We start from the raw sequence: 13,164 nt of genomic DNA on the forward strand, positions 1-13,164 counted from the left end.
TTCACACTCTTTCTCATACTAAGCAGCATGAACTCTAGAATACGGTTTTCAATAGAAAACATAGCCTGGAACAAGATCTCCGGGTGCCTGCAGGGCAGACACAGAAACTTAAGCTCATCAAGCACCAAATGGTGCAAAGGGGTAACTGCAATTTAACACTTTTCCAGGAACTGCATCAGATAGAAATACTTTCAAGTAGGCACATGTAGATAGGGGTCTTAACATCAGTATGCTATATATAGCCACATATCCTTGATCTGCTCAGGATTAGGTTTTGTTCTGATCAGGAGCCAACTTAAAAAACCCAACAAGTACAGTAGGGCACTCTGAAGTGTTCAGATTTGAGCCTTCAATGCTATCAAGTTTCTCAAGGATATCAGGGTCAGAAGCACAGTTCATACAAAGGATTCCTGTAGCTGATGTTGGTTTGTCCTTAACAGACTTGAGGCTTGAATCCTGGTGAATGGAACACAGGAGAGACAGGTGATATGGCTGCCAGACATCAGAACGTATCCAACTCTCGGGATGAATTCTGATGTTCAAACACTTCTAGATTGTCCCCAGGCAAGGGCTTCAGGCTAAATTCTGTTCAGCAGAAAATTTAAAGAGAAGCTTCAAAAAACCCCACTACAGTTGAAGCAAGCTGTCCTGGGTTCAGCAGTAGCAGTCATTTTTTCTCCTTGGTAGCTGGTGCAGTGCTGTGTTTTGACTTTTGGCCTGGGAACAGAGCTGATAACAATGATGTTTTGGTCTGCCCAAGGACTTTGTGAGACTCATGCTCTGCCAGGGAAGAGGGAAGCTGGGAGGAAGCAGAGACAGGACACCTGACCCAAACTGACCAAAGAGGTATTCCATACCACAGCACGTCATGCCCAGGATGTAACTGGGGTTACCCAGAAGGGCTAGGACTGCAGGGCTGGAGGAGGTATCATTTGGTGCTTGTTCGGGCTGGGGGGGGGCGAGTTATTGGTCGGCTGGTGGTGAGGTGTTGTATTCTCTTCCCTTGTTATTTCCTTTATCATTATTATTATTGGTGGTAGCAGTAGTGATTTGTGTTATACCTTAGTTACTAAACTGTTCTTATCTCAACCCGTGGGAGTTGCATTCTTTCTGATTCTCCTCTCTGTCCCTCTGGGAGTAGGGGGAGGGCAAGAAGGGGAGGAGTGAGTGAAAAAGCTGTCTGGCTGGGTTTGAACCACAACACAAGCGAACCATAAAACTGAAATTTCAGAGTTAAGTTACCAGATCGAAAGTAAGATGTAAGCTACCAAATACAAAGTAAGATGACTTGAAAGGTGCACAACTTGCATGGAACAGTAACAAGAAACTCTAATTCAACCAAGGGGTTAGTAGGACCTACTACTGATTATGGACAGGAAAAGAATCAAGGATAGGACAGGATTTCTTGTGTACTCCTCCAGTTTCAGCCAAAACAAAAAACCAAAACATAACACTGTTATATACATGCAAATTACTAAAATATATGCACATTAATTTACCTGCATCCACTGCTAGACTGATTATGTTCAGAATTCGCAATCATCAGACTAAATGCATTTGAGCTTGAACTAGAATAAGGAAAGAAAGATTAATATGGTAAACATAATAAAACTTTCTGCTCATTATAACTTTACATTTTCTTATTAATGACTATTTAGAATAAAAAAATACTTCGAAAACTTCTGCTTAGTGCAACAAGTGGAAACTATAGCTGTTATCTGTTTGCCTAAGAAGGTTGTTCTTCCTGTAGCTTTGCTCTGTACATTAAGCTAATTAAAAGATGAAAATAGCACAGTTGCATCCTGACACTTTTTGATAAACAATTCTAGAAATTTATAAGAAAAATCTATACATAAGGCAAATTAAACACACAATGATGAGAAGACTAAAATTAATCTGGGCCAGCACACTAGACACCTTATCTTTATAAATTATAACACATTACACAATTTACATCCTTCAAAAGCAGAAGTTAACTAAAACACTCAGCTTCAATCTGAACAGGATACACTTAATACTGTAGTTATTATTCAGAAGTTAGATTCAAATTGAAAAAGCCTTTAGTGACAAAAACAAAACTGACATTTATTTAATATTAGCTACTACCTTTTATGACAGTCTGAAGATTCCATAAGCATCGCTGAATCTTTCCCATTTTCATCAGATTCATGGCCATGAGAATCATGCCCACTTGAGTAGTTTTCATTTGTGTCATTTCCACTGAAGTCATTTCCACTGGATCCACTGCTCATTTCAATATCTTCCTGAAGAACTTCATGAGAGTGTTCAGGCTTTGTCTGAATGTCTGAATCTTCAGCAATCATCTGGCTATGGTTATTGGCAAGTCCAGAATAATCACTCATTTTCTGTTGCTCTCTTAAAGAGAATGACGAAGGAACGTTTTCACTGATACCAGGTTGCTGCTCAGGGTTCTGCTCCTCAGTGCTAGAGTAGAACCCCCTGAACTTGATAGAGTCCATGGGACACTCATTAGAAACACTGCCAAGACGAAGTGCAAATCAAGCCATATTCAGAATTTTCTCTCTCTACAAATGGTGTTTGGAAGTGACCAACAAATCTGAGGAGGAAGGGAAGGAAGAAAAAACAACATTATTTTCTTTGTTTGCTGACAAACTGTAATCCCCACTGGCTGATGAAATTAAAAGTGGCGATATTCATGGTTAGTATATTCAGCATTTGCACAGTGAAGAGTAACTTTGGCACAACTGCAAATCTAACAATATTTTGTTGTACAAAAGATATTTATTCTTTCTAGTAAAAGCCCACTCAAAAAGAGGAAGCGGAATAAACATGACAAATTCCTTAAAAGTTTAAATATTCACTTGTTTTCTATTCTCCTACTTAACACTTGACAATTTTACTGCCTGGATTTGGCCAATAGCTATTATTGTCAATGAAGCCATTCCCCTGGTTTCCCAGTTTACCCTGATGAACAAGAAGACTGCATTCAGACATGAGAGGACTGCTTGCTTGGTTTGGCGGTTGGTTGATTTGGAGTTTTTTGTTTGATTTTTAAACGCAGCACCTTGTTTTTTTCTTTTAGGAGCATTTCTGCCATTTTCTCCAATTCTTCAAGTATGTTTTTGTAGAAGAGCCTCATAGGTAGGTAGACTGGTCAGGGAAACTGAGTAAGCAAACCTGCCTATTTATCAACAACAGAAATCCTGCAAAAAAGGCTGAGAACTTTATCTACTGATTACCAATATCTGGGTGGGAAGGGGATATATATATAAAAAACCCTCTGCATTGTTTAGAAAAATAAGTTTAAAACTAAACAAACAAAAATCCCTGCTTTAAAAGCCAATTCTAACGCACCAGGCTCAAAACTGGCTTGAATACTGAAATGAATTAGGAACAGACTAATACCAAAGAGCCAAAGAAGTACTCAAAAGCAATTCAACTTTATGAATAAAATAAAGATAATTAATCTGAGTCATTTCCTAATCTATGTCAGCAACCTGAGACAATACTGCAAAATCATGAATTGAGAGTCTCTGAACAATGTAATTCAGCATCAGGAAAAAAGGGGTTGTGCTTAAAACAGGAGAACAGTGTTTGCTCCCTTCCTCTTTGCTCCCTTAAAATATTCAATATTACAACTGTTGACTAATAAACCTGACTGGAATAACAAACTCAATGAAGAAATCTGCAACTAAATGCCAATATTAACCTCAGCATCTCCCTTTTAAAAAGACTCATATAACACATTCATTTATTAGGAAGCTTGTAACAGAAAACATGAACTTAATATTCACTTAAAACACACTATGATTTAACTCCCCCCCAAAGAAAAACATTGAAACTCTTTTCTTACCCTCCTAATTGCTGGTTTTTTCAGACATTTTACATTTATTTTGAGTTTTCAGAAGAAAATACTACTCATCTCCTCATTTGGCCAAAGTAATATGCAAGGTATCTGTTGTCATTTGAAAGAGGAAGTGTCGGGTGAGGATATTCATTTAAGCTACCAGGAACAGTATACAAATATATGCAAACAGTGAGTTTTTTCTCCTTTACAAGATTATTCATTAATACTTTATTTAGCTAATAAGCAAAACCTTTTGTATAGTGTAAAATATACTGACATTTCACTTCTGCATGTATTCACTTCAAGTACTCTAATCCAGACTGAAGAGACACCCTGTTGCACTGTTGCATTGAACAGTAGCATGCAGGCAGTAAATCACACTTGAGTAGGTTTTTTTCTGGACTAAGCCTCTTCTGTTTTAAAAATTACATAACTAGAACACGCAATAAAGCAGTATTTACTCTTAGATGAAACTCCACTACTATTTTAGAACAGCACATACTCTGGTGACCAATGATTAACTAGATCAGACAGTTCATCTTGGATTTAATCTCTCGGGTAGATAAAGCTCACACTTTCACTTGCCTTACTTAGCTAGACATTTTAATGAGGTTCTGTCCTGTTTAGAATCCCCTCTGGCCACACATGCTCCTCATGAGCGTGACTGGTCAGTGGGATCCATGTTACTACCTCCAGTATCACAGCCTGTACTTAACAATGCAGTATTAACCATGAGTCATTTTATCTGAGTAACTGAAAATGTCAAAGGACCCAGGAGAGTGAACACAGGTGGCGACACTGGAAATACCTATGTGGACAGACAAACCTCCTGTTACCATAAAGGTAAGGAATAATTTATAAACATGTTGATCTAGTGTGAGGTGTCCCTGCCTATGGCAGGGGGGTTGGAACTAGATGATCTTAAGGTCCTTTCCAACCCTAACTATTCTATGATTCTAATCCATTTTCACCCAGGAAATGCTCTTATCGCTACTTCAGCTATTGCAGAAGTATGAGCATCTATCTGGTTAATTAATTAACTGAAGTCAAGGCAGCTACGTCTCATCTGTCATCTGCACTATGATGCCTCAGATCGCAACTCAGAGGTTGTAAAGTTCTATAGAGGATTCAGGGAATAAAGGTACTCCAGTAAACTACTCAGCTAGCAATGAAGGCTTTTTACCTTCCCAGTGCAGGTTAAAGGTAACCCTGGAGATCACCTACAGCAATTTGTCCAGTTCAACTACCTGCATCAAATTACTCAACCCCACTGTGATTAAAATGAAGCCTTTGGAAAAAAGACAGCCACAGCATCACCTGAAAAGGAGGTCTGACATGCAGGAACTAAGGTGAGACTAGACACGACTCATACTTTATTCTGTACCCAAGGCAGGCAGTTCCTCCTGTTTTTCTGACCAAATGGTACTTGTGAAGAGCTTTAGATACAAGAGAAAAAGCACAATGCCTAACTGAAAAAACACCAGCTGCTAGTACACCATGTTATGAGATTTCTTTAGAGGTAGAGGGTGGGAAAACAGCACTCTCTTAAAAAAAGAAAAAAAAAAAAAACACACCAAAACCAAAACACAAAATAACAAACAAAAACCCAACAACCAAAAAAAACCAACCCCAAACCAATCCACCAACTGAAAACTTGAGGGTGCTATACTTAAATCCTTTAAATAAAACTACATAAATCATTAATGATAGATTCATAAGCATGAACTTCCAGGCAGCAGACTTTTAGGGTAGCCCTAAATTCCTTAAAGATAGTTACTCCAATATTCATAGAATAGTTAGGGTTGGAAAGGACCATAAGATCATCCAGCTCCAACCCCTGTCATGGGCAGGTATGCCTCACAGGAGACCATGTCACCCAAGGCTCTGTTCAGCCTGGCCTTGAACACTTCTAGGGATGGAGCATTCACCACTTCCTTGGGCAACCTGTTCCAGTGCCTCACCACCTTCACTATTACAGTAACACCTACATCAGGAAAACTGTGGTATTTATGGGAAGAGCTATGACTGTACTACGGCTTTCCTACTCCAAAGGCAAAGATTTTTTATTTCAGTCTTTAATTGTGAGAAACCTCTTCTGAATTTCAAAGTCAAAGCATATTACATATGCCAAAGTATCTTCAGGCTCAAGAGCTATTTGCAAGTACCTTTTTGGAACAACCTTCCCTTGGAAAATTATTTCCCCCATGTCTTTTCTTAGGGGTTTCTTAATTTCTTTGGAAGTTTAAGAGTCAATGAAATTGTGCCCTAACTAGCATGTAGTCTTACGGTTTGAAATCCTGAGCTGTCAAACCACTGATGAGTAATGTTTTCCACCTCCAAATACCATCCATTGTCTTGTCTCCTCTTCTTTCCCTGACAGCTAGTGTAGCTTCTGCCAGGGATCTGTAGGAAACTTCAATAGCGCTCTTTAGATACACTATTTCGGTGGAAGATAATTGCTCCCAATATACATATATAGGCTGTCCAATAACTCTGAAGGAATTTCCTGTGTCTCCTTGAACAAGAGCTGAATAATTTCAATGACAGTCAAGATTGCAGGGGTTTTAAAATTATTTTTATTGTAAGCAATGAGTTCAAATTAAGTGAATCACCGACAGAAATGGATATTGGCCTATAGCAGATACCATGTGAATTTCCTTCCTCTTGATACCTTGCAGAAACATGTCAGGAAACATTTAAGTTGCTTTACTTACGTCTCCAGCTAGTAACATGCCAGAGCTTCTGCAGCTTTGCCCACAGTACGTATCTATGTGATTCCTACATGACTGCATTACAGTAGCATAATTTGGAGCCTGAGGACAACAGTGCCAAAACCAAAAATTAGTATCTTGGTTAACAGAGAAGATACAATTTGGACCTTTTTAAAGGTATCTTTCAAGAAGAACTGACTTGACTCCTTGAGGTGGAACAAAAAGGACATGGAACTGTTGGAACAAGTCCAGAGGAGGGCCACGAGGATGGTCAGGGGACTGGAGCACCTCCCATATGAAGATAGGATGAGAAAGTTGGGGCTGAAAGTTGAGCCTAGAGAAGAGAAGGCTGCATGGAGACCTCATAGGAGCCTTCCAGTATCTGAAGGGGGCCTATAGGGATGCTGGGAAGGGACTCTTCATTAGGGACTGAAGTGACAGGACAAAGGGTAACAAGTTAAACAGGGGAAGTTTAGATTGGATATAAGGAGGAAATTCTTTCCTGTTAGGGTGGTGAGGCACTGGAATGGGTTGCCCAGGGAGGTTGCGAATGCTCCATCCCTGGCAGTGTTCAAGGCCAGGATGGACAAGGCCTTGGGTGAGAGGGTTTAGTGTGAGGTGTCTCTGCCCATGGCAGGGGGGGTGGAACTTGATGATCTTAAGGTCCTTTCCAACCCTAACTATTCTATGATTCTATGGTGTTCTTGGGCAGCACTGGAAGATTAATGCCACTGAAAGGCTTTCTTGCACAAAATATTTTCTGGTTCAAAATCTCAAAAGCTTCAGTGCCAGAGGCACACACCAAAGTAAGTGATACAGGAAGAATAAATAGGAGTGAACAGGAAAAACATTATGAGAGACTTCCAACAGCTTGCAGGGAAATAAGGACAAAGACTGTTTTTAAAACAAGAGCTCCAAAGTAGCAACATTAATATATGTCATAAGTTTGCAGAGATTTTCCAAGAGATTGGAACTACAGTAAAAAAAAAAAAAAAAAAAAGGAAAAAAGAACAGACTTGCAATTACCCTACACCATGCTCTATGCCTGTAATTGTAGGTAAGAACAGATGCATCTGGCTAGACTCTCAGGCAGAGGAAGACCTTAAGTGGAACATCTGCACGCATTCGCAAGCACAATAAAAACATTTCAGGAACACAGAGGGTCAGTCATTCCAACGAGATTAATTAGCGTTGAAAGTAATCTCAGTCAAAATGGCATAATAAATTGCACATATTCATCCCATTTACATACTTGAAAACCACCTTCAAAATCAATAACCAAATGAGAATGGAAAGGCAAAAGCTAGAATGCTTTCCCAGCCTTAGTTCTCGCCCATTACCATAGTTTCAGGAAGATAATTGCATCTCATATCAAATAAAGTAAACAATTACAGACAGTCACATGGAAACAGAGGGAAATGCTCTTCTGGCCTTAATCTTGAGAGAAGTAAGTCAAGCCAGTTTGTTCTTTATTTTCTGCTCCATCTTTCTAGAACTTTTAAGGAATAGTGTCTATTTTGACTGCAAATAAAAACTTTTTATCTTAAATGGACACCAGTTATGCTTGATTTTAAGGCAACTGGCTCACAAAAAAGAAAACAAAACAAAAACACCATTGTTTTTGTGTCTTTTACACAGAGCAAGCCTCTCGAAGTCATTCTGACAAAGACAGAACTCCAAGATCCTGATGCAGGGTATGAGAAAGGCAATATAATTCCACTGAACCCTGAGGACAAATGGAGGCATTAATATGCCAGGTTAGATGGGCAGAAAATGTCTGCTTATTCATTAGCTAGAGTAGCTCTATTATCCTGCAGTAAGACAATGGAAACAGCCTGAACTTTAGCATTCCCAGAAAAACACACCACAACATGTATGGACAAACACTTGAAGAAATAAGAGGTTTATGCTTTTGAAAAACCCTCTTAAGAAGGTCTGTAGAACACTAATGAGAGAAATTTCTTTTGAAACTTTGGCATTTAAACCCACAAATCCTGTTCCAGCAGAGACTTGACTACATTCAGAGAACAGATTTTATTTTTTTTTCCAGATTTCTTTTCACACAAAACGTATCATGTATAGCACTGGTATTTAAAGAATGAACAACAAATAAAATCCATTATCAAAATAATCAAATTCAAGGACTAAGAAGAAAACATATGAAGATTTAAGTCTAAATTTGCAATTAATATGAACTTACCAATATTCCCAAATGAAGCAAGAGGGATAACACAATTTATGTCTATAGTGTAGATGTATTTGGAGACTCTTGAGTGTACTGACACTAACAGAAAACATTCCTAATGGTCAGGACTCAATTTTCCTTAAGATCTTAAAAACAAGAGTTTTCGCATGTCTTCTAGATGGTTGTTTTTCAAAACTGTAAGTTTTCTTATTTATATAACAAATAACTATCAAGGACTTAATAATGTCATGCAGTTTTAGAGAGAATTGAAAATTAACATCTACAATGAATGCATTCTCCCTGTGTAATTAGACAATAATTAAACATTTGGTAGTAGCAAAACAGTTGGAAAAAGTGTTGAAAAACAAATGAAAATCCCCAAAGCAACTTGTCTCACTGTACAGCTTCACCACCGATAACACTAAGAGCTTCCTCTTTTATGCCAAGAGACAAAACAATTAAAAGAATGTCTTCGTTAGGACATTTTCTAGAAAGGTGGGACATGGAAAGATGCAGTATTCTCAGACTTCATTATAAGAAAAAAGAACACCCTGAATTTATAACAACACCTATTCTGAAGGAAGAGGTCAGCACAAGCACCTTGCATTCCTAGCAATGTGTTGTGCTTACAACCACATTGTTTCCGTAGTGAAGAAACTTAAACCTGAATTTAAAAATAAGTACAAGTTTAGGCTAAAAATGTCTTAGCTTCAAGTAAGTAAACTCCCAGTTTTTACCAACAAAAATAGTTCTGAATGAGTATATACATGACTAACAGCACAGTTCTAAAACCAACACAGAACAATGTATTTTCTGCATACGCTCTAGCAGGTGGGAGGGAAAGCATCCTTCTACTAATATTAACTATAACAATTACACATGTTTCTTACCTGTTTTTTTCTATGGGAAGTTGGTGAAAGTGTTTATCAAGCTCCCTCCCAGCTAGCATCAAAAGCATGAGGTGCCTAGGTCCAGAGTCTCCCACATGCACTTAATTCTTGTCTCATCCTCTTCTACTGGAAACCTTTCACCATTACAGTCCGGACACCTCTATAACTATAAAATATAAAAGAAATACCTGGGCCCCCCAACAGTGTCCTCTTCAAACAGATACCAGATTGATGCTCACAGTTATGCCATGCCTATGTAGATAAATGTTGGTTACACATTAAACTGTCATCCAGATACAAATTTGCAACATTTTAAACACTTTTAGTCTAAAATAAGGTCTTACAGAGTTTTAAAATCAAACAAGCTTCTACACTAGATAAAACACCTCTTTCAATTCATTATCAGTATGGTATCCTACATACTATGTACAAGTGCAGTACATACATAGTCTGTATGGGCTGACACGGCCACTAAGAAGGAAGGGCCAGCCTCTCCAGTAGAGAGAGCAAAATGCTTGATGTAGTCAACAGGAGCTCCATGTGCTTAAGAAGCTTGGTCAGGATACCAATCCTTTTAATATCTCCAAGACAGATATATCCACAGCCTCTCTGGGCAATCTCTTGCAGTGCTCACTCACCCTCACAGTTTAAAAAAAGTAGTATTTCCTTCAATTCAGAAGTCTGTACTAACAATTCATCAACACTATTATTCTTCCTAATAACAACAGTTTGCCAGGAAAGACACTGGGAATTTCAACAGGAAAAAGAATATTTGAAAGCTCTTCTATTACATGTAGTGCAACAGTTGGGTGGCAAACAATTACATCACTTTAAGTGCTTCATTTGAATATGCAACAAGAATGTTTGGAACAAAGATCTGGCACAGTGTTAAATCCCAAGCCAACCATTTTGGAAAACAGCCCATGGTAACAGGCCTGAATTTAAAATGCTGCATGTCTACCAACTGTTAAAAGTACATTTGTGTTGGCCAGATTTAGGGAAGAATTTATTCACAACATTCCATTCTGCATAACGTTGCAATTTGAGTTCTACAAGTCTCACAGTATAATACAAATCTGTGTACAGTAGTTTTTTTTAATGCTTTGCCTCTATCAGAAAGTGATAAAACAGAAGTTATAAGCTCTGTATCTCTGATCATGACAAGCATCAGAAATGGCTCTATTTGAAGCCACTTGCAGATATAGTGATTTTTAGCTTGGACACTGAAAAAGTAGGATATCTTTCAGCACTAGTTAAATCCCAGTTTAAAGACAGCTTTTCCAATTTCCTCAGCCTAGCTCATCTCCCAGTAATCTGTATTTCCTTAATGGAGTTAGGTTTCTATCTTCACTAATCAAGATGTTCCATGAAATCAGCCACAAGGTCTTGCTTTACTATACATGAAGTGACACAGCACGTTGATGACTACAGCAGTTTCATGACTACCCTCATGACAATTTAACAAACAAACTAAAACTGTTTACCAAAGCCTAGGTTTGAAGGGGATATTCACAATTGCAGTATATGCAATTTTAATTTGTGTCAGTTTCATCTAGTTAATGCATTTAGGAACACATTAAGAAACAATGTCTTGTCCTTATAAACTACTCAAAATTCTCATGATAAGCCTTTTTACCATTTAACTGAAAGCTAACACAAATCTACATCAAAAACATTTTTATGTCAAACTTAATACAAGAAATGGAAACCAGGCACTTCATCAGTTTGAGTAGAATTAGAGGCAGGTAAATCCAATCTTTTAATTTTCTATTATTTATCAGAGGAAACGCATAGATATGCCCGAATCCCAAAGAACTAAAAGAATTCACTTATGTATGGCACCTCAAGAGGGTCTTTTTGACAGGAGTATTTGACCAGTATACAAAGACTACAGTACTTGGGACATTTCCTTTGATACCAAGATAAATCTCTTCTAAGCACAGAAGACTTCTATTATTAGAAAAGAATGAACAACCTGCTTCAGGGAACACACCTGTATTGTGGGATCCCAACCAAGTTAATTTTCTGTATAGACCTGAAGTCACACCTGAAGAGAGAAAGTTGTCAGTTTTAAGAACCTATTCAGATCACATTTTGTAGACCTAGAAAAAGAGATAGGTTTGTTTTTTTTTTATCATTTAGTCTAATCAATACTGTTGCATTAATCCTCAAAAATCCCAGTTACAATTTCACCTGTTTTGCAGTATTACAGTACTGCTATCCTCCTCTTTCCTATCTTGGGTCAACACTGTCCCATCATCAGATCACATATAACAAAACAACTTGGATAGATGTTCTTTGCATCACAGGTGACATGCTTCCATCATTCTCCTTTACACTCTCAGCTGTTTCCATTTTTTGCTCTGATAACCATCAATTTTTCTTCATTTTCCAAATATCTCCATAACTCCGACTGTCTAGTCTGCTCTCAAAGTACCATACATACCACCTGAGTTGTAATAAGCTTTTTTTTTGGTCATCCGCTTCTCACACATTGAACACACACATGCATCTGCCAGTATCTCCAATGTCTTATGTTCAACTTCTCAAACAGAGAAGTTTGAAGAATAGTATGAGCCTGATAGAAAGTGGACCACAAAATACTGCTGGAAGCTATGACCTTAAAATTCCTTAACATACCTACAAGAACACTAGAAAGACTAGAAGCTGATTAATAAACTTCTGCACAGCAAATACTGCAGATATCGAACGTGATACTGGATACTACATTAGATTTCACTTTCCTAAACATTTAGGAAGCCACATAATTGACAAGTGCTTCATGATTCATGCAACAGGTCTTTAAAAACATAATGCTCTGAGTATCATTTTATTTTTCAGTATTCTGAAATTACAGCTCAAAGGAAGCACACAAAGCAGTAATAACAAAAAAAAATCAGTTCAGAGTCACAGAGAAACAATCACTTTCTTGGGATCAGCATTAGACACTCACCTTAATGAATTTATTACTCAGAATCTTTCCGAATCTGAAAGGGTCAGCACCATATACTCCTGTGGAAAAAAAAAAAAAAAAAAAAGTGTGTTATAAGCAAGATAAGAAATTACTTACAAAATATAAATCAAGTCAATCTAATAGCGCAATACAAGCCCAACAATGTAAAAAAAAAAAAAAAACATACTCCACAAAGCAACCACCTGGAAGCTCATTTTCAATGATTCTGTGAAATTCTGTAAATGATTCTGTGAAATAGAAAATGAAAGGAAATGTAAGAAATTGAGGGACCTGGACAGGCTGGAGAGGTAGGACCCTGTGAACCTCTTGGAGTTCAACTAGGCCCAGTGCAAGGTCCTGCATGTGGGTCGGGCCCATCCCAAGCACAAACACAGGCTGGGAGAGACTGAATGGAGCAGCACTGATAAGGAGGACTTCGTGGTGCTGGGTAACAAAGAAGCTCCCCATGACCCGGCTTCAGTGTGTGCTTGAGCCCAGAAAACACCCATGTGCTGGGCTGCATCCCCAGAGCGTGAGCAGCAGGTCAAGGGGGATTCTCCCCTTCTGATGCGCTCTGGTGAGACTCCTCCCTGCAG

The 13,164-nt window shown here is 38.3% G+C and overlaps 1 protein-coding gene across 3 annotated transcripts in view; it reads right to left on the reverse strand.

The window, feature by feature from the left end:
* PER2 (period circadian regulator 2) overlaps nucleotides 1-13,164 on the reverse strand; it is a 49,827-nt gene that overhangs the window by 28,890 nt on the left and 7,773 nt on the right. For 2 of the 3 annotated variants that reach the window (XM_061378918.1, XM_061378920.1), the window contains exons 2-6: nucleotides 12,569-12,627; nucleotides 11,609-11,662; nucleotides 9,804-9,867; nucleotides 2,107-2,578; nucleotides 1,500-1,568 (exon numbers count right to left, since the gene is read on the reverse strand). In XM_061378918.1, the coding sequence (XP_061234902.1) occupies nucleotides 1,500-1,568; nucleotides 2,107-2,480 (443 nt within the window). In that variant the 5' untranslated portion in view covers nucleotides 2,481-2,578; nucleotides 9,804-9,867; nucleotides 11,609-11,662; nucleotides 12,569-12,627. The remainder of the gene's footprint in view (nucleotides 1-1,499; nucleotides 1,569-2,106; nucleotides 2,579-9,803; nucleotides 9,868-11,608; nucleotides 11,663-12,568; nucleotides 12,628-13,164) is intronic. The other variant, XM_061378919.1, reaches the window with a different exon arrangement.

This window comes from Neopsephotus bourkii, unplaced genomic scaffold, assembly GCF_033783945.1.
Source record: "Neopsephotus bourkii isolate Nb327-2 ecotype Australia unplaced genomic scaffold, CSIRO-AGI_Nbou_v1 NB_1768, whole genome shotgun sequence".
NCBI classification, from domain to species: domain Eukaryota; kingdom Metazoa; phylum Chordata; class Aves; order Psittaciformes; family Psittacidae; genus Neopsephotus; species Neopsephotus bourkii.